At 46.7% G+C, this 21855-nt stretch overlaps 1 protein-coding gene across 4 annotated transcripts in view; it reads left to right on the top strand.

Annotated features, from left to right (window-relative positions):
* Positions 1 to 21855, top strand: part of Rhobtb1 (Rho related BTB domain containing 1) — a 75876-nt gene that overhangs the window by 15693 nt on the left and 38328 nt on the right. For 2 of the 4 annotated variants that reach the window (XM_052744781.1, XM_052744782.1), the window contains exons 3-4: positions 16154 to 16355; positions 17155 to 17258. In XM_052744781.1, the coding sequence (XP_052600741.1) occupies positions 16164 to 16355; positions 17155 to 17258 (296 nt within the window). In that variant the 5' untranslated portion in view covers positions 16154 to 16163. Of the gene's footprint in view, positions 1 to 16153; positions 16356 to 17154; positions 17259 to 21855 lie in introns of those variants that run through there. The other 2 variants (XM_052744783.1, XM_052744784.1) reach the window with 1 other exon arrangement.

Raw genomic sequence — 21855 nt, 5'->3', positions numbered from 1 at the left:
AACTTTAACACAGTGAAATTACATATAACAAAACAGTTATCAAGCAAGAATTACAGTTACAATCTCTAGTCTATTTGTATTTGGCAAAATTAAATACCCTATCATCTGTCCTGTCTTTGTGAGTCTAAAGTTTCATATATAATTTATCTTTTATGGTAACCAAGGAAAACTATAACGATCTAGTTTTCAATTACATCAAAGACCCCAGAAGGATATATTATCTGAGTAAACAGGAAGTGCATTGTAAGCAACTTCCAAAATTCTAGAAATGACAGAGACATGTGACTGTCTGGACAGTCACCCAAAGTTCCTCTGCAACATTGGGGCATCCATCTTCAGTCTACAAGCCTAGAGTCTTCGGCAGACTTTTCAGTGAAGCAGGAAATTTGAAGGATTGTCTCGCCTATTGGCAAAGTTCATCAGTCGCTTCTCTCTGTATCCTGCAGAATGTGTGGCAGCTTCTTCTGTGAAGCAGGAACCTGAAGGACCATCTTGCCTTGTTTTGGCAAAGTTCAGTGGTCACTTTTCTATGGGTCCTGTATGTCCAGTTTATATCACATACTGTCAAGCAATCCAGGCAAGAGCAGTGTCTTACCCAAATGGCTAACTTTTGCCACAAAGAAAGGAAACTCCATATGGAGTTTCTTTAGTGCCCATCACCTTCTCTAAAGTAGATTGGTGCTGCCAGGAGCAGACGTGTCTCAATGTCCAGAAAAGTCTGTTCTTAAAACATTTTAAATGCCATATTCTGTAGGTATTTGAAGATTACCTACCTAATTGAAATATATCTATGTGTACCTAGAAAACTTAACCAACATGACTATAAATTTGATTATCATAGATGACTATTAATCTGTATTTCTTAATTATATATTACAATTTTAAATGAATTGTATAAACATAATACCTTAAACAAGAATAGAAATATATATAGTATAACAAAATTAACTTTAAATTTGTATTAATAAACCAAATCCATACTAATGGTAAGATTAATAGTTGGTAATTAATAAATTTGGTAAGATTAATAATTCTTTTTTGAATTAAAGTAGATTCAATAGCCTACATTTTCATTCTATCATTTCTATATCCCCTTTTCTTTTTAGAATGAGATCCATGAATCTAATCTCCTTTGTTCAGATTTTTTTCTGACCATTATCCATAATAACTTGTAACCAACCCCTCTAAACAAATAACAGATATCCATAATCTATCTTTGGGAATGTGGACATAGTTCTCTAGACTACTTCCTGCTGATTGGAGGCATTGGTAACCTTATAGGAACCCTGAGAAAATTAGATTCTGGTCAAGTCCTGACTGGAGTAGTCTGTGAGGCTGGATCATCTCAGCCAGCAGTCTTGAAGGCTTTCTGGATACAGAACTCAGAGGAAACTGCAACAGAGGCACTCTAGAACATTGAATCATCTGGGCCATCTGCTCTCAATGGAGATTTTTCAGGGAGTCTTGTTTGATCAAACCGTATTAACCTGGAAGCAATCCACAGGTTCTCATCTTCTGTGAAAACAAAAGCAGGACCTCTTTTCCAAAGCAACATATCCTTAGACCCAAATTTTGAAGTCAAGATACCTTTAATATATATATTGGTTTAACTTAGTAGACCCTACAGTCAAATGTCTCTCTGCAGCTAAAAATCCCAAAGACAACACAATAATATGCAGTATCCAGACTCTCTGTGTAATTTCCATCTTCAGTGACTCTTAGCTCTGTTCCAGAATCTCTTAAGTTCTCTCAGGTTTTAGGTAGAAACTCTTGCCCCACATTGGGCACCACTTGTTATGATCAATCCATGTCAGTCTATTTAATGGGTAATTGGGATTTATTAAGATATAAATTGGGGAATACACTCATGAATACAAAACTGAGTAAACAGCTGGAATCCTCCTCTGATCTGTCTGGGAGTGAACGCACCTGGTCGTTCAGTGTCTGATCACACCAAGAAGAAGTATCTGACCCCCTCTCCTTATTCTTTTAAGAGTCATATATGAAGGCAAGAAGCACCATCTCCTTTGGGCCACATAGCCCAAGGTCATGGATGGAGCAAATAGCACTATACAACTTCTTGAGTGGGGCTATCCCCAATTTATAGAGGAAATGAAGGCTTGGTTTAAGAAATATGCCCATACCTTCTGTGGTGGTGCGTGCCTTTAATCCCAGCACTTGGGCAACAGAGGCAGAGGCAGGTGGATCGCTGTGAGCTCCAGGCCAGCCAAAACTACACAGTGAGACATATCTCGAAACAAAGAAATGGTCACAAGGAGGAGAGGAAGGAAGAGAGGGAAGGAAGGAGGGAGGGAGGGAATAGAGAAGGAAGGAAGGAAGGAAGGAAGGAAGGAAGGAAGGAAGGAAGGAAAGAAGGAAAGAAGGAAAGAAGGAAAGAAGGAAAGAAGGAAGAAAGGAAAATCCCCAAGATCACACAGCAAGCTTTTTTGTAAATTCACTCCCCTCTTGCTATCAATTTGGGTTGCTTTGTTGAGCGTGTGTGTGTGTGTGTGTGTGTGTAGTGTACATGTGTGTATATACATGTGTGGAACCCAGAAGTTGACAACAGTTGACTTCCTCCATCACGTTACTTTTTACTTTTTAAGTCGCATTACTCAGGGTCTCACCGGACTGGATGTAGAACTTGCAGATTCTGCTAGCGTGTCTGGTCAGGGAAGCCCCAGAGTTCCTCCTGCCTCCACTTTCCTAGTGCTGGGATTTTGGGCACTCACTGCTGAGCCCAGAGTTTTGGTAGGTGCCAGGGATCGAACACGGATCTTCCTGTCTATGCAGCAAACTCTCACCAAGAAAGCTAATTCCTCTGACCCTGACTTCTGTTATTCTTAATAAACACATGATAGATAATGTCTTCTAAAAGCGATGGACATTTATGGAGCTATTTCCTCAGCTGGATGTTTCAGGAAGCAGTCCCTTCATGTCATAAGAGTTCAGGTGGCAGTGGTTATAAAACTTTCCCTTTTGAGTCATTAATTTCTTTGTGATCGAAATATTTGGTCCATAGAATCTGCACTTTGTGTGTGGAGGGGGAGTTAATTTTCATGATCTCAGGTGTGCTAAACACACTTGAAGGAAGGTTTGCTGGCTTCTTTCGATTCGAAAACACCCAGGAAGCCTATCGACTCTGCTGCTTATCACTCAAGCCCCACGCCTGATGCTCGTTCACTTTCACTCTTACTCTGATGTTGAGTGGCTTTGATTTTTCAGCCCATGGGCTTCAATTACTCTTGCGAGCTTTTCCTTGGACCCGCTGTTTTCTCCCTGTGCACCGTGTGCCCTTTGATTTATTAAGGTTTGTTATCACTTTGACGTTTCTGTTAGGAATCGCCCTTTTTTTTTTTTTTTTTTTTTTTTGCTTTCCAAGAGATACATTTTGTACACACACAATGCCATTGCCTGATTCAGATTGATTCGGCTGCCTGGTTGTTTTTCCTGTCTCCTAACATATCCCAGGCTGGGCCCGAAACCCCCTCATCCGCCTCTCAGCACTGGGACTTGCTCTGCATGCCCCTGCCCGCACCTGGTTTACCCCGTCTCCTCTGGTCTGCCAAGTTGTTCTTTGCTCCCTTCAGAACAAACACGACCTGGGAGATGTGTTTTGACATCCAGCCTCTTGGTTATCTGCTACCCCATCACGGCCTTCAATTCTGTGTACAGAAGGACTTGTGAGGTGTCCGGCCTGCCCCTCACAAGTCCTGCCATGTTCCCATGTCTGCTATTTATTACCACCCAAGTTTTGTTTTGTTTTTGACATGGAGCCCCTTCTGTCATTCACAGGCTGCCTTTACTTCTCTTGTCTCATTTCCTGCCTGACCTCATTTGCTGTTTGCTTACACATAGTGTAGCTTCACTGGCATTGGTCACATCTTCAATTTTCTTTTCTTCTGTTATTTCTCATAGATAATCCAGGGTTTGTAACAGGCCTCATAGGTCTTCCTCCATCCATTAAAAAAAAAAAAGATGAAAGGAAGAAGAGAGAGAGAGAGAGAGAGAGAGAGAGAGAGAGAGAGAGAGAGAGAGAGGAAGGAAGGAAGGAAGGAAAGGAAGGAAGGAAGGAAGGAAGGAAGGAAGGAAGGAAGGAAGGAAGGAAGGAAGGAAGGAAGGAAGATTCTAATGGTTGAGGATTGAAGTATATGCTGTCCCCCTGGTTATCCTTAGCTCTGTCAGAGTCCCCAGCAGCCATCCAGTTCCAGCGAAGACAGAAGTTAATGAATATGTTACAGACGGAGAGAGACTCTGGAAGTGAGATACGGACACGAGTGAGCAGTGTGGCAGCTTGTTCACACTTGGAAAGCGCCCCTCACTCCACCCCTCCTTACCCTTGCATTACAGTGGCTCCCCTCACCGCATCTAGATAGAAAGGTCTGGGCAAGCAGGTAGGGGGACACTAGGATAGTACAGAAATCCCCGTCCCATGCTCACATCTCTATATCTGGCCATCTTCAGTAAGAGGCCATGGGGCTGCTCCATGCTGAGGGCAACATGTCCATCTCTCAGAGGCCCTCTAATGTCCCCGCAATCTATTTTTCCAGCCATGTTCCTAGTCATCCCAGTGCTCATGATTCTGACATGGTTATGTGTGATGAAGAACATGCTGCTTGCTCCTGGGACCAGTTCTTTCCCTTTGAAAATGGGCAGGCCACAGGCCACGAGTACATTTCTTGCTTGGCTCCCTGGAAGAGATTTGGCAAGTGCCCTTCAACTTCTGGCGTACAGCTACTCCTCACCCTCCTTTCCGATACTGTTGTTGAAGCCAGCTAATTGCGCTTTATGGCCTGGCTTCCATATCTGTTACCAGGCCTTCTCCATATCTCATTGGTGCCTATGCCTCTTCTTTCTCCTTTCTAGCCAGGTTCACCAGACTCACAAGAAGGGTTTGAAAACCCTTTGGATTGGGTGCTAATGCCTGAAAGGAAATGGGAACTTCACTGTAGCTCTCTATATAAATATTATTAAAGTTTATAAATGGGTGGTAGGTGTTGGGGCACAATAATCACCAAGTTCTTTTATTGTTCCCAACCAAATAATGCCCTTAGTGCCTCTTGCCTGTATTGGTTGGCACTCTTCCTTGTCCCTTGACTTCCCATTCTGTGAAGGGACCTGATCTTGATCCTCATTGTTCCCTGTGGCCTGGCTTCTTCCTCCAGATCATTGGCTGCATTGGTCCAGGAGGGTGGAGGGAACAGAGGTGGGGAACAGGATCCGGACGGCTGTGGGTTTGATGGAGACAGACCTCCAGGAGACAGACTTCAGTGAATCAGCTCAACTGTATTCCAGAGTGTAAGGAATATACAGGGTTGGGGAGCCTGGGGACAAAGCCTAATTTGCACTAAGTGGCATGCTCCTCTCACAAGGCTCCCAGCACGAGTCTTAGTTATCGGATGTGCAGTAGGGGAGTCTTCTAGCAGGAATCTGTGCCAAGGGTCGAGCTAAAGATACATCAGGCATCTGGCTTAGAGACAGCTTTCAGATAAGGTCAGTCCTCCGGGCCCAGGGACATTCTCCAGATAAGAGCAGGTAGAGAACAGGAAGTTTCTCTGGGGAGGGAGGGCGTCTCAATGTCTTCGAACTTCTGGAAAAATCTGCCAGGCCATGATAGGTTGCAACCTCTGACCTGCCAGCAAGGCCTTCCAACAGTTCCCGTGGTAATGGATGCCCTTCTTGCCAAGGGACAGTAGTGGGTGTGATGCCACCTGCCAAGTGCTGCTCTCATGATGGGCCACAATAGATGTCCCTTAAAGCATTCCTCTCACCCACCACAGTCTTAGCCACTTGCTACCCTCAAGGCCACTGGGCTTAATAATCAGTCAGCAGAGGCAGCTGCATGTGAGTTCTCTGCCAACCCCAGGCACAAGGTTTCCTAGGGAGAGTAGGGTGGTTGAACGTCTGTGCCCGACTCAACATTTACTGAAAGGTGCATGTGGGCAAGGTACTGGGAAAATATTTAAAGAGTAAAAGAAAAACCTTCTGACAGCAAAAAATGTGTAGTCTACCGCTAGAAATACGGCTCAGCAGCGTGCTTGCACAATGTGCATAAAGCCCTGGGTTCAATCCCCAGCACCACAGAAATCTGGCACTGGGGAGGTAGAGGCAGGAGGTTCAGAAGTTCAAGGTCACCGTTGGCTACATAACGAGGTGGAGGCCAACTTGAGATCCTATCTCCAAATAATAAGAAGAATGAATGTATGATCCCGGTGGGGTATAAGCAGAACACATAGAAATGTAATCATCTGTCTTACAAATTGGGATCCGATAAACACCCCAGGAGGCAGTGTACAAGGAAAGGCCTTTAAATTCATCGATGATCTTCCAAGACCCATCCAGGGCCCGCCAACTTGACTACCTCTGTGGATCCCACCCTAGTCAGAGAGACAATCCCTTTATCATGGTCCCTTTGCCCTTTCTTTTCTCCATTCTGGTGGCAGCCTTGTGATTCTCGTGGCACCTCTTGAAAGCCTGTCAGAACCTGCTGCTCTTCTGTGGGACTGCCATTCTTACAGCATTTGGAGTCACTCCGAAGTCCAGACTGTAACTCCAAACTCCCATGAGCTGTGGGGTAAAGAGATGACCTGGCCCATGCCTGCCCATCATCGCTCTGTCTTCTCCTGGTTCCATCTTCAGAGACCTCCTGACCTTTCTGCCTTGTGACTGGGAGCCTCTCAACTCTAGAAAGCAAGAAAATGGAGCCTCTTCACAGAGGCCTGGTCTGCAGGCCTAAACTCGAGCCTCTCTCTCTCTCTCTCTCTCACACACACACACACACACACACACACACACACACACACACACATACACACACACACACACACAGAGTCTTTCATGGTCTTCGAGGAACTCAGCACACCTGTATGCACTTGACTCTGAAGTCCAGGATAGCAACACATATTCTTGACCCAGTCGCTCCTATATATCCACAGGCCTGCATACATTTCTGTAGTTGGCCCAGAAGGAAAAAACAGTTTTAGTCAGTGGGTGAGGATGAGCTGTGGTGTAAGCAGAGCCATCCAAGGGAGCGTTACATGGCCTACTTGTAGGAGAAAGTAGGCCAGCCTATCTAGAATGGAGCACACAACCTAGTTGAGGTGGTCAGATCTAGTCTGGAGGGTCACAATTGGTGGGTGGGGCAGGGTCTCCCTGTCTAGCCTTGGCTGATCTCAAAGCTGAGATCCTCCTGCCTCGGCTTCCCAAGTGGTAGAATTTACAAGTGTACACTACCAAGTCCAGAATTTGTATATATCTTTTAAGGGTTTTTTTTTCATTTTTATTACTTTTATTTAGTGTGTGTGTGTGTGTGTGTGTGTGTGTGTGAGAGAGAGAGAGAGAGAGAGAGAGAGAGAGAGACAGAGACAGAGACAGAGACAGAGACAGAGACAGAGAGACTTACACATGTACATGTCATAGCCCAGTTGTAACAGTCAGAGGACAGTTTTTTTGGTTCTGTTATTTTATTTTATTTTCAAGACAGGGTTTCTCTGTGTAGCTTTGCTCCTTTCCTGGAACTCACTCTGTAGCCCAGGCTGGCCTTGAACTCACAAAGATCCGCCTGGCTCTGCCTCCCAAGTGCTGGGATTAAAGGCGTGTGCCGCCACCGCCGCCGCCGCCACCGCCACCGCCGCCGCCGCCACCGCCGCCGCCGCCGCCGCCACCACCACCACCACCACCACCCGGCTCAGAGGACAGTTTCTGAGAGTCTTTTCTCTCTTTCCATCATACACACCCCAGGAATTGAGCTCAGGTCATCAGGCTTGGCAGCCAGGCACCTTTACCCAGTGAGCCCTCTCTCAGGCTCCATCTTTTAAGCTTTTTTTTTTTTTCTTCTTCAGTGAAGGCAACTTAAGTGTAGCTGAGGTAGAAGAGAAAGTTTATGCCCATTGCTGACTTAAAACTCACTGACCTCGAGTTTTTTTTAAAAAAAAAAAAAAACAGAAAACATGGCCTTGCTGTTATCACAGAACTCAAGGAAGGGGCCGTGAGGGGATGTGTTAAAAAGCACCATTTCATTTCCAAAGGGCAGCCCTTTGTTTCCCGGTGCCCCTGGGGCCTCTGTCCAGCATCCTGTTATTTAAGTTTCTCATGAAAACACTTAATCGAACTTAAAAGGTTGTGATGGGACAGTTCTGCTGACTTGGATGACTTTATCCGAGAGATCACGTCTCAGCGGCCTTGACTGGAAGCTCTGGCCTGGCCCTGACTGCCCCTTTCCCAACTCCGAATGCATTCTCCACGGCAGTGAAGATACTTGCCTTATGTATAGAGCAGCCCCTGCCTGCCCAGATCACAACTGAGAGAGCAGCCCCATACCCTCTGCAGAAAGGAAAATGGGCCGCCGTCTGTCTGTCGTCACTATTATGCGGTTTCCGGTGCTTCCCTTTCGATCATGGCAATAGCAGAAAGTTTTCAATTCTTCTTCAGTGCAGACTCCTCCAATACCAGAATTGTATTCTTGGTTCTGCCACTATTTTTGCTCATCACCAACCTAAACGATGTCTTACGTTGTGGATTATTGGTTTCTCTCGGGAACAAGAAAAAATGGAGCTGTAGAAGCTACCTGTGCATGGATGGAGCTGGGGGCCTCAACTCCTGTTCTTAGGCAGGCTGCTCCCGGGGCCTCGGTCAGAATAACAAGTTCAAGAGAGACAGGGGAAGTGATGACGGGAGAGGCGGCACACCCCAATAATGGTTGTTCCAAATTAATGAAGGTGAAAGTTCTTTCACAAGTGATAGGCCCGCCCCACACTAAGATATGAATTTCTTAATGAGGGAGGAGTCTTGCGGCCTCGTCTGTGCATACTATGTGACCAGACAGAGAGCGAAAGAAATATGGGACCAGATGGCACAGTTAGACATGGCTTATGGAAGAGGTATATTGCACATTAGCACACAGCTGAACTCTAGAGCTATGTAATGTGACTGGGTAAATGAGATGGGCATTTGGGATGTATCAACTTTACCAGAAAGTAGAAATAAAGCTCAGACACTTCTGCTCCAAGCATCTGTCAGTCAGGGAATGGAGCAAACTGGTCCGTGGAGAAGAAGGGTAGCTGGGAAATCCTCTAGAGGTAATAGTATCTGAAAACAGTTTTAAGGAATAAATAGAATTTTCCAGATGAGCAAGAAGTCGAGGAGGGGCGGAAGAAGGGATAAAGCCTATAAAGGTGCCTAGTCAGGTCTCAAACCACACTTAGAATTGAAGGAAGCCACTGGGAGGCTAATGCATGCAGCACTGATGTCCACTGCCGCTGGAACAAATGACCCAACACTGAGTGAGATGAAGCAACATGCATTTACTAACCCTCAACGCTGGAGATCAAAGGTCTTCCAGCTTAAAGCACTGGTGGGCTCTGTTCCTTCCGGAGGCTGGGGAAGAGAATGGGCCTCACCCTTTCTCCTTTCCAGAGCTCACCTGCATTCCCGGCTCTCTGGCCCATTTCCTTCCTTTTGAAAGAAAGCATCTTCATAGTTCTCTCCAGCCTGGATCTGCTGCTTGCTTCTCCCACATTTAAAAAGCACACTCAAGAGTACATTGGGTCCAAAGAGTAGCCACTTCACAAAATCCTTCTGTAGCTCTTACGGGTCCCATGCCATGGAACAAATCACATTCAGAGGGACTAAGAAAAGGATTTCAGGCGCTGTTACTCTGCAAATGATAAATGCCGTGTAGGAGGCAGAGGGTGGTGGCGTGGAGGAAAGTTGCTGTGATCCGCCAACGTGGTGTGGAAAAGATCCATCATCCAAGGAAGGCTTGCGTGCCAATTTACATTGATTGTCAACCTGACAGGGTCTAGAACCACCCTCTGGGCATGGCTTGTGTGTAGATTAGGTCGATGTCGAAAGACCCACCTGAAAATGGAGGCAGGCACTGTTCTGGGCGAAAGTCTCAAACAGAATAGAAAGAGGAAAGTGAGCTGAGAACCAGCGTTCATTTCTTTCTCTCTCTCCCTTTGACTGCTGATGCAACGCGTCCAGCCGCCTCCAGCGCCTGCCGCCACGCCTGCCCCGCCATGACTGACTGTGCTCTCAAACTGTGATTCCGAACAAACCCCTTCTTCCTTGAGATGTTATTGTCAGGTGTTGGGTCACAGAAGTGATATTAGCGTAGGCATCGGAGTTCTGGAGATTTTCCTAACAGATGTGTTTCAGGTCATTGCCGCTACACAACAAGCCACCCCCAAAACTTGGTGTCTTTAGAACAATAAGATGCTTTCCCTGTTGGCCTCCCCTAGCTCATTCATAAGAGTACTTCCAACTGGAGGGTCAGTGAAGCTGGGAGATCTGCATAACCTTGGAGACGGCCAGGGTTATGGGTTCTTGAGCTCTCTGTTCAGCCAGGCCAGCAGCCTTAGCTGGTCTCCTCAGGGCAGTGTCCCAGCAGCATGGCTATGGGACTGCAGAACCCTGGAGCTTGAAGTCACATGACTGCAAGGTTCACCCGAGTTTGAGAGGAAGGGAAATGGATCACCCCTGCTTCTGGGGAGTGCTGTACTATCTCACATCGGGAGGCACTAGCGGTAAAGACAGTAGTGTTGCATGGGGTGCTGCACTCTGACATTTGAGATTAGAGAGGTAAGATGTTCGTCGGGACAGCAATACTCAAAGGAATTAATTAATGGAGTGTGATTTAAGTGCCATAGATTCTGAAGTGAGGAAGCTACAGGCTGGGGCACAGAACACCTAATCCTGCGGCTACAAAGCAGAGACAGTGGCAGATGGAGAGGAGCAGCCCGCGGTCCAGATCCTGCTAGTTAACAGCAGGGAAAGTGTGGGATGGCTACACCAATAACGTGGTTCTGGAGACCATGAGGACCATGACCACAGCATATAAGTCTGTCTCATGAGGAATGGACACGCAGGGCCCAGAGTCACTTCCTCTAACTCTTCCATCCCCAGCCACCAAATCTGCCTGTTGACTTGCCAGTCATAAAATAAACTCCCCATTTCTGACATCCAGACAGGGTGAGTAGAGGCTCCAAGGCATATTTTAATCCCTGGCTTCCGTGTCCTCCAAGTTTGTTGAAGTAGGAAATGCAGTAACAGGTCAGTTTACAGCTACCATTTCTGGCTTTCTTTTCTCCTCAGATATTTCTCTAAAGGCAAAAGAGTGCTCACACAGATGAGCAGGATTTATGACGGTGAAATATGTTAGCTCTGTTAAATGGATAACATTTATCACTCCCATTGTAAGTAAATAAAAATCAGAAAGCTGACGACGATCACCCAGATAGTCCTAAGAACTCACTCAACCATAGCATGTAGATATGAATAAACTGGAGCCCATTACAAGTAGAGAAGGATGAAATTGCTTGTTCTTGCCATTGCTTCCAGGACTGAGTGTCTGTCTGTTTATGTGTGACCTGTGAACAGCTGATTTGCTGGGATCCTGGGAAGGCCTGATTTGGCCTCTCTGGCTGTAGCTTTGAATTCTTGCAATACTTTTTTGATTATTGTATACACAGAAAAAGAAATGTTTACTCTGAAGTACTGAGGCTGTGAGGGAGTTCGGGAGGACTTAACTGCAAACTCCACCTCTGCAGCCGAGTTCACTGTGAGCAGTGAATCCCACACATTCCCGTTGCTGTTGCTTTCCCTCATCCATGATCTCCTGTTGATGTGAGTCAGTATGATCTGATCCTAAGTAGACTGCAGGGATTAGAATCCCTATGGATGTTATTTTCACCTTTGACCCCATTGTTTTTTTTTTCTTTTAGAATATGGCATAAATATGTCCTAAAAATGAGAATAACTTTTGCAGTTAGAGCTTGTCTTACTTAAGATTTCTGTTGCTGTGAAGAGAAACCATATTCTATAAAGGAAAACATTTAACTGGGGCTGGCTTACAGTTTCAAGGTTCAGTCCATTTTCATCATGGCGGGAAGCATGGCGGTATGCAGGCAGCCATGGTACTGGAGAAGTAACTGAGAGTTCTACATCTTGATGCACAGGCAGAAGGAAACTGTCACACTAGGCCCAGCTTGAGCATGAGACCTCACAGACCATCTCCACAGTGACACACTTCCTCCAACAAGGCCCCAGCTGCTCTAACAAGGCCACACTTTCTAATAGTGCCACTCCCTATGGGCCAAGCATTCACACACATGAGTCTATGTGGGCCATTTCTACTCAAACCACCACAGAGCCTAAATATGAAACATGAAGGGTTTGTGACCACCTCAAAGGCATACGTAAAAGCAACATGGTTTTTTATTTCACCAGGTTATTACTAATCCACGTGACTTGGAAGCTCCTCTTCAGAGTCTGCTGGCAGAGCCAGGTTGCTGATAGACAAGAAAGCCAATTCTATATTTTTAATTTCTTATCCTACTTGTCTCTAAATCCAGGCATTCTTCTAAACCATCCATCTTTCAAAACAATCATATCCCCCGGCAAATACTGAGATTGTCCTACCACTTAGAACATTCAAGGCAATGTACCTCAGTGTCAAAGTTGTGGGGCCCCCAATGAAGCCAGTTTCCTGGCTCACCCCCACCCCTTTGGCAACATCACCAGGATGATGTCAAATAATTTGGTAGTTTTGATTCCTCTTTGATTCGTTGGGTCAGGTCAGCTATTCCTCATCTTGTGCTGACTTTCTGCAGTATCCAGTGGGTTATCCTTGACTTAGCTCTTATAAAATCCATCCTTTGGGGACATCTCTGTCCGTATTAACTTGGTGAGTTTACCTCTGATGCTGACTTCCTTCCTCACTGTATTTTGATGTCCTCTGAAAGTATCCATCTTCCTCATCATGGAGTCACAGACTACACCCCAGAACTTACACATCAGTCTGCTTAACTCTCTTTCACTGGCTGTAAGAAGCAGAGTTTGCCATGATTCCCTCTGAGCAGATGAAAATAATGAGGCCCAGGAAGTAAACCCCACCCAGTGTCAAGGGACAGGAACGGAGCTGCAAGGGTTCAAACTCACTCCATCTGAGGCACCGCTGTTGACCCTCACCACTTTGATTATCAGGTCATATAATTCACTTTTCAGTTTATTCTTCTCTCATATATTACATCCTGACTGCAGTTTCCCCTCCCTCCTCTCTTCCCAGTCCTCCCTCCACCTACCTCCCCTCTCCCCCAGGATCCACTCCTCCTCTGTTTCCCTTCAGAAAAGAGCAGGCCTCCCAGAGACATCAACATAACATGACACAATAAGACCAGGCACAAACCCTCCTATCAAGGCTGGACTAGGCAACCCAGTAGGAGGAAAAGGCCCCTCAAGCAGGCAAAAGAATCAGAGACAGCCCCTGCTCCCTCTGTTAGGAGTCCCACAAGAAGACCAAGCTACACAACCAGAACATATATGCAGAAGACTAGGTCAGACCCATACAGGCTCCCTGACACATAACAGTAGCAAAATTACAGTTGTGAAGTAGCAACAAACGTAATTTATGGTTGGGGTCACCACAACATAAGGAACTGTATTAAAGGGTCATAGCACTAGGAAAGTTGAGAACCACTGATCTAAAGTGATCTCACCCTTGTGGTTTTAACATAGCAGCTGTTATTAATCATAAACTAGCCCACGCTGCAAGTGTACATTTATATATTTGCATTCTGCAGTGTCAGAGAACAGAACAGCCACTAGATAGACATAGAGGCCAGAAAATGGTGGCACTCACACCTTTAATCCTAGAACTCCGGAGGCAGAGATCCATCCAGATCTCTGTGAGTTCCATAATTCTTTATCACGTGTTGATCCTAGCCCTTGGGTACACTTAGCAATTTTTTGTTTGTTTGTTTTTGGTTTTTGGTTGTTTTTTTTTTCCTTAGACAGGGTTTCTCTCTGTAGCTCTGGAGCCTTTCCTGGAACTCACTCTGTAGCCCAGGTTGGCCTCAAATTCACAAAGATCCATCCTCCTGCCTCTGCCTTCCCAGTGCTGGGATTAAAGTCGCGTGCCACCACTCCCTGGCTAGCAATTTTATCTTTGGTCTCTAGACATAAGTGATATTCCCTAGACGAAATTTTGAAAAATCATCTGTCCAATGCCAAACTCATGCTTCTAGCACATTGCTCTCTGTTACTCAAGAAAATAAAAATACCATAGAATGATAAGACAGAATGTTAAGGAGATCAGTTGCAGGAGCCATCACACCTGGCTGATCATCAGGATTAGACTTCTGTTTTTGTACTCTAGATTTTTTTTTTTTTTTTAGTGTGGCCAGATGGGGAACTGCTGGGTATTTTCAGCCTCTTCGTGCTACGCAAACCACAGGTCAAACGCTAACCAAACCACACATCTGCCCCTCGAGTCCTTCCTGCGAAGCCGTTCTCCAGTCTCAGGTTCCACAGCTGCCTGGGACGGTGTCGCTGTGGATAACAGACGGCACTTCAGAACTGCTTCACCTCCCCCCAAGACCCGACTGTGAGACGGCCGGTCCCTCGGTGGAAACTCTCCACCTTCTGTTTTTATCATCCAAAGGAGGGCTGCCCGCAAATCACTTGAGTTCAGTTCTACTGGGTCCCAGTTAGGTAGAAGGCTCTTTCCTCTGGACATTTCCTAAAATCATTGCCAACTCTGAAAATGACCATCAGACCAATTTGCTCAGGTTAGATCTCTTCAAGGAGCCAGTTATAACGGACTCGTCGAAATCTGACATCATCCCTTAAGCTGCCCGCAGGAAGGCAATCGTTTTCTGTTGTGTGGAGGGCCTGGCTCCAGAAAGCATGGCTGCCATAGCAGCTTCTCTTCCTCCTTCTCTTGAGACCCAACACTTTTGGTTTGTTCATGTGTTTTGTTTTGTTTTGTATGGGTATGTGGTGATATTGTGTCCCCCAATATATTGTGCACCCTAATAAATTTATCTGGGGTCAGAGAACAGAACAGCCACTAGGTAGACATAGAGGCCAGAAAATAGTAGCACTCACACCTTTAATCCTAGCACTCCGGGGGCAGAGATCCATCCGGACTTCAAGGCCACACTGGAAACAGAGCCAGGCATGGTGACACACACCTATAATCCCAGGACTCATGTCTTACTTGGGAAAGACACAGGCCTTTAATCCCAGGAAATGATGGCAGGAAGCAGAAAGGTATATAAGGCGTGAGGACCAGAACTAGAGGCTTTTTTAGCTTTTAGGGTTTTTAGCAGCAGTTTTTAGCTGAGATCCATTCCGGGTGAGGACTCAGAGGCTTTCAATCTGAGGATTCGTGGAAACAGGATTGAATGAGGAGTTGTTGAGGTGAGGTTAGCTGTGGCTTGTTCTGCTTCTCTGATCTTTCAGCATTCACCCCAATATCTGGCTCCAGGTTTGTTTTTATTAATACTGGTACATGCCCCAGGCTAGCCTGGAGCTTACACTCCTCCTTAGCGTGACAAAAGCCAGGGTTAGACGTGTGAGCCACCATTCTGGGTCTGCAACTGTCTTTTAACCTCCCCTGGTATTTCAGGAAGATCTCACATGCTTTGCCTTCCTGGTTAGGTCTGCCTTTACCCTAGGTTCCAGATTCCTTGATGAAAAAACCCTGAGGGGGAGGGACGGCTTCTGTATAGCTAGCTTTGGTGAGCTCTCTTGAGAATACTTTGTTGTATCAATACAGTCACTATAAATAGTGGATGAATGGACATAAGTTAATTTCTTTAGCATGTCGTAATTCAACCTGGAGCTTCCTGTTTGCTCACACCCAGGCAGTTTTGCAGCCCAGGTTTTGGTTCTCACCGAGGCCACCGTAGCCATTATCAACTTGCACGTGACGTCTCAATGCCAGATACTGCGTAGCTTAAAGATTGTGGCGGGGTGAATGATAGTATTTCTTGGGCAGCCAAGAGTCAGGTGTCAAAGCTCAACCCTATAGGTGGCCAGGTCCACTAGCTGGTCAACACATGTGGCTGGGGAGCTATGACTGTGTGCCCGCAGTGCCTGGCCCCGTCTGCGGTGGGCAGGTTGTGTTTAGAGAAAACCAAGGAGAAAACAACACGCTCACCGGAACAAACTGCTCGGGGTCAAAATAACAGCGTGGTGTTTTTGCTCTAGTGTGAGATATCAAAAGAAGGCTTGAGTCTCACTTCCAAACTCCTTGCCTGTGCCCAGGCGCCTGCAGGGACGTGGCTGAACAAAGGCAGACGGTGGGGAGTTGCTGTGGAAAAGCCTTGGCCTCGCTCACGGTGGCGCCCCCACCATCATCTTCTTACAGAGCTTTATAAATGGACACTGACATGGACTACGAAAGGCCCAACGTTGAGACCATCAAGTGCGTGGTCGTGGGCGACAACGCCGTGGGAAAGACCCGCCTGATCTGTGCCCGGGCGTGCAACACCACGCTGACGCAGTACCAGCTGCTGGCCACCCACGTGCCCACCGTGTGGGCCATCGACCAGTACCGTGTTTGCCAGGAGGTAAGGCGCACGCAGGTCTAGCCTCGGCCACGTACAATGGCCAGTTCCAGGCCAGCCTGGACCTACTGGAGACCCTGCCTCGAGAACCAACAGAAAGCTGAATGTAATAGTGATTTGCCTGGCGCGGTGGCCCAGTGTTCAAGAAGCTAAGGTAGGGGGATGGAGAAATTCAAGGCTGGCTTGGGGCTAGAGGAAGAAAAAAAAAGAAGGAAGGAAGGAAGGAAGGAAGGAAGGAAGGAAACTTTAAAATAATGCTTAGGCCGTCACTCCTGTTTGCTGTGTATTAGTCTGATCAAAAATGAAGGAGGTAGCCGGGCGGTGGTGGCGCACGCCTTTAATCCCAGCACTCGGGAGGCAGAGCCAGGCGGATCTCTGTGAGTTCGAGGCCAGCCTGGACTACCAAGTGAGTTCCAGGAAAGGCGCAAAGCTACACAGAGAAACCCTGTCTCGAAAAACCAAAAAAAAAAAAAAAAAAAAGAAGGAGGCAAGTGGTTATGTTGCATATCTAAAACAGAAGGGTTCTGTGTAGTACCAGGAAAAAAAAAAAGCAAAGTGGAAACTTGGGGGTGTGGCTATGGCACACCAAAGAAGTCTGAGTCACACGATGGGGAAGGTGAATTAGGAATTGTCTTGTGTCCCTCTAGACAGTGGAAAGACCTGGAGAATGCCCCTGGGGAACACCATACCACCCCCTCACCCTCCACCCCACCCACACCCCGCCCTCACCCCATCACACTCCCTCTCTTCCATGCCCCCTCTCTCACACTCGTTTTTTTCTGTCCCCACTCTCCCCGCACAGGTCCTGGAGCGGTCCAGGGATGTCGTTGATGAAGTGAGCATTTCTCTCAGGCTTTGGGACACTTTCGGAGATCACCACAAAGACAGGCGTTTCGCATACGGCAGGTAAAACAGGGCCAGGGAAGCTTGTGGTGGCGTCCAGTTTCCTATCCCTCTCCACAGTGGGTTAGGAGAACACCAACAGGCAGACCATGCAGCCTTGCAATGTGCTGGGCTCTGGGCCGTGCCTCAGTTAGGAAATAAATGGACAGTATTGTTTTCTGGTATCAAGGATAACCAAGTCCTCCTCCTCCTCCTCACTCACAAAGTCTGTCCCTGAAACTCCCAGATAGCCGAGCTGGGCCATTTGCAACACCAGCATCCATCTGGTCCTCCGGTTCCGAGTCAGTTTTACCTTCTGACTTCTTCCACAGTACTGGCTTCCTTTTAGGAGGTGTTGCCTGAAAAGCATTTTCTGACTTTGATTTAAAGGTCGCTCGTAAAAGAAAGAAAAGCATCTGAAAAGCCCTTCTCGGGGCGTGATTCCAAAATGAACGGAAGCATTCGTGTCTATTTTTTTTTCATTCAAAGAGAAAGAGAGAAGGAGATACCCAGTAAAAGGAAGATAAATCCGGAAGGACACTTACGTGGGTAGGGACAGTCAAAGGGCCTTCCCGCGTTCAGCACTGTCTTGTCACCATCACTCCGTTCGGTCTCTCTGAGAACACGTCACAGCCCTCTGAACCCACACAGGGCGATCCCTATTCCTGCTCCATTGTTAACTGACCTGTGTCATCTTAAGTTAGACTGCAGTAGCACTGTTTAGTTGTCCTTTCCTAACATCCCATACCATGTGACCTCAGAGCGCCAGAGTACATTCTCCCTCCTAGGGATAAAGACAAAACATTCTGACAGATCCCCCATTCTCCAGCCCTGGACAATCTCTTAACAAGCCACAAAGCATGCGTTTCACTTTTCCTCTGGTGCCACAAGACAGGTCAGTTTTGTCTGGAATGTGTAAGGTAGCCACCCAATTTTAGGCCTAAGGATTTTTTTTTTAATTTCCTTTCTAAATTATATTGTATTAATTAACTAATTAATTAATTAATTTTGTCATATGTGCGAACACAACAGGGCAAATGTGTGGAGATCAGGGGACAATTTGCTAGTCTTGATTATCTCTTCCCACTATGTAGGTCGAAAGCATCAAACTCCAGTCATGGGACTTGGCAGCAAGTGCCTTGATCAACTGAGCCATCTTACCCCGGTGCCTTTTCTTTCTTGAGACAGAGTCACACTCTATAAACCGCCCCCCCCCCTCAGCATCCTGAGTATTGGAATGACTGACAGGCTGGCTAACTTTATAGGTGTGTCTAAAACAATGGGCAAACTGCTTGGAAGCATTTGCTTGCTCCTGAGAAAGTTCCCATAATTGGGGGAGGGGCAGGGAACCTGCAATGTAAGCCGGTTTGTTCAAGGAGACTCAAAAAGAAGGGTGTGGAAGCGGACGTAATTTTCCATTAAGTTTGTTCTTTGACAACGTATGTACGCATAACACAGTCTGATTAGTCTCAACTCCATAGGCTCTCTTATGATTCTCCAATTCCTGTTAACCTCCCTCCTCCTTTTAATTCTCTTTCCCAGATTCACGTCTTGTTTGTTGGTTTTGTGACCCACCTGAGTTTAGCCAGGGCCATCTACCTTACCACAGGTTGGCATTCGAGGAGTGAGACGCCCCCTAGGCACCTCCCCCTCCACATCTGACCCTAATGTAGGCTCAGCGTCAACGTACTCGTGAGGGCACATTCATGTCACCACATGCCTTTGGAGGTTTGGGAGTTGGTTCTCTCTCCTTACACCAGGCGAAGCCTGGAGACTGAACTCAGGTCGTCCAGGCTTAGAGGCAAGAAGAGCCTTTACCGGCTGAACCACCTCGCTTGCCCATCCCTCTATTATATTCCTTCCGCTTCCTCTTCCGAAATGATCCACGGACCTTTGAGTGGATGGTAGAAATGTCTTGTTTGGCCCTGAGCGGTCACGACACTTTTTTCTCTTCAAGCAGCCTAACATCTCTGCATGCACCATCACAAACCCTGTTTTTAATGTCCCCTCTGTAGCAGAACTTTTCAACTTAGTAGCTGGCACGGTAGGCTCCTCTCCTTAAATGTCCTGGGGGGCCGGGCGGTGGTGGCGAACGCCTTTAGTCCCAGCACTTGGGAGGCAGAGGCAGGCAGATCTCTGTGAGTTCGAGGCCAGCCTGGTTTCCAAAGCGAGTTCCAGGAAAAGGCGCAAAACTACACAGAGAAACCCTGTCTCGGAAAACCAAAAAAAAAAAAAAAAAATAATGTCCTGGGGGTTTTGATGTTGTTTGAGTTTGATTTGGTTTGGGTTTTTTGTTTGTTTGCTTGTTTGTTGTATTTTGTTTTGTTTTCCCAGTAATGTTTTTGATCATCTGGAGTCTTTTTGTTGTGGGTTTTTGTCTCTTTGGTTTGGGTTTTTTTTTTTGGTTTGTTTCGTCTGTTTCTTTGGCCTCACATTGTTCTGCACATAAAAACTAATAAATCCACGTGCACTTACCGAGCACTCAGGTTTACATCTGTGATTTTAAAGAGGCATCAGTTGATAAAGAAGTCTTTGAACACAGGAAAGATAGGGGCAATTGCTGTGAAGGACTTTCAGAATCCCACTCCCAAGAAAGCATCTTGCAAGGAGAGGCACAGGATGCATTCACTGGGGTATTCCCGGTAGACTAGCCAACTTCTTCAGCAGCACTGTGCTCTGTTTGCACTCCAACATTTGTGTTTGAGACACACAGTGTGATGTGGCCCACTTTGCAGAAGTTGCACGGTGTTGACGGGAGCTATTTTGCTCTCGTGAGACTTTTTAACAGCTCCACGACGACCTCACAAAGTGTACAGTGGGCCTTGTCCTGCCCCATGACCGAGTTAGAGTTGCCTGTCCCCTCACTTCCAACAATGCAAGCTGCCCTTTCCTGGCGCTCCACAGGCTCGGGGTTCATTGCTCTGTGCCCATGCCCTAAGGTGCTGTCACCCACACCCTCTTCCCACCGACATAGAAAAACAGCCAGTGCTCCCCCAGACAGCACGCTGGTGTCAGGGCCTTGGTTCTTGTGAGGAGGCTTCCTGCTGCCTGTCTGCTCTTACCTCGTATTTCCTCTGTCCCTTCCCATGCCCACAGACTCCACCCAGCAGAGACTAGAACCCAGACCTACCCCATCTCGGCCACCAGCATTGTTCTAGAAACGCTGAATACATGACATTGTATTAATTCAGTGCCCAGAAAGCTACACTTTTTTTTCCTTTGGAAAATTTGGTAGCAATAGGAGTTCCTTTTATTCTGTAGAAGGCTTCAGTCCCCTCTTTTCATTGCTGTGAGAGAGTCCTTGAACTTCATAATGACTTTCCTTTTTAGTTTTATATCATTTATGGAGGGAAAAAAAGCATAATTGCAGTTCCAGCTAATCACTTTGATGTAGAAAACCTGTTTTGGGTGTGTGTGTGTGTGTGTGTGTGTGTGTGCAAGCGTACACCTGAATGTATGTAGGTGTACCACATGTGTGCAGAAGCACTCAGAGGTCAGAAGAGGGTGTCAGATCCCTGGAACTGGGCTTACAGACTGTTCTAAGCAGCTATATGGATGTCGAGAACCAACCCCATGTCCTCTGCAGGGAGAGAAGTGTTCTTGAGCACTGCATCATGTCCCAGTCCCCAAACCTGTTCTGTTGTGCTTGTTTTTGTTTTACTTACGTTTTTCCTGTGCTTGGTGTGAGTCCTTCAATGGGACAAGCAACCGGCATAAACTTGGAGGCACTCAGGATACATTCCAAGGCACGTGGAACCTTGTTAAAATCATTAACTGGGATTCCTGGAGTGGCCCCGAGAGAAACCAGACTCCTGTCAAAATGTCTTAGGCCTCAATGCTGGCTTTCTCTGCTTCTCAGCACAAAGGAATTTCACATGTTACCCCTCCAGTATTCCATGCATGGAAGGGTCTGTTTTCTAGAGCAATCTAGCAGGTCCAGTAGGACTCAGCGGCAGGCAGTTGGCCAACTTGGATTTGAAAACTTTCTAACATGGTTTAACTGTACACAGAATGCCATCACTCTCTTTGTGGCTTACTAGCAACTATTTAACCCTACACCCACCCCCACTTTGCCTACCAGAAGAAAAAATAGCTCCAGTGTATCAAAGGTCTTCCTAGACCTCAGCCAACAGGGCAAGTTCTGCCAACTTTGTGTAGCTCATCCCCTGGGGAACCCTAGGAGGCAGATGGTCCCTACGCTACCCTCACCTGTTTCCCAGTCCCGAGTCTCAAGGGGCAGGCTCTCCTGCAGGTCTCCAGGACTTGGAGCTCCCCCTGCTTCCCCCACATCAAGTCATCTCCACCTCATTTTAGATAGGATGCAGCCGAAAATGACCCCACATTGGGGAGCAGAATTTCTGTGTGTCCTTCCGTATTTATGCAAAGGCTTAAGACTAGAATCGCTGTCCGCAGTTGACCTTCTGGATCCTTTGCCTTCAGGGAGACAAGTTACCCATCCCAGCACAACAGCTGTTGGGGTCTTAAGACTGCCCACGCACCATCCGCCTGTGGATGAACCTTTAAAGCTCTTCTCTGGTTCTTTTCAAATGTCAAGAACAAAACCATACATAGTGACCAGGATTGGCATCAGCTCTTCTCTTTTTTTTTTTTTTTTTTGGCA

The sequence above is a fragment of the Peromyscus californicus genome, unplaced genomic scaffold (assembly GCF_007827085.1).
Source record: "Peromyscus californicus insignis strain IS unplaced genomic scaffold, ASM782708v3 Scaffold_19__1_contigs__length_69161282, whole genome shotgun sequence".
Classification (NCBI taxonomy): Eukaryota; Metazoa; Chordata; class Mammalia; order Rodentia; family Cricetidae; genus Peromyscus; species Peromyscus californicus.
This window is presented reverse-complemented; position numbering and strand designations above follow the sequence as displayed.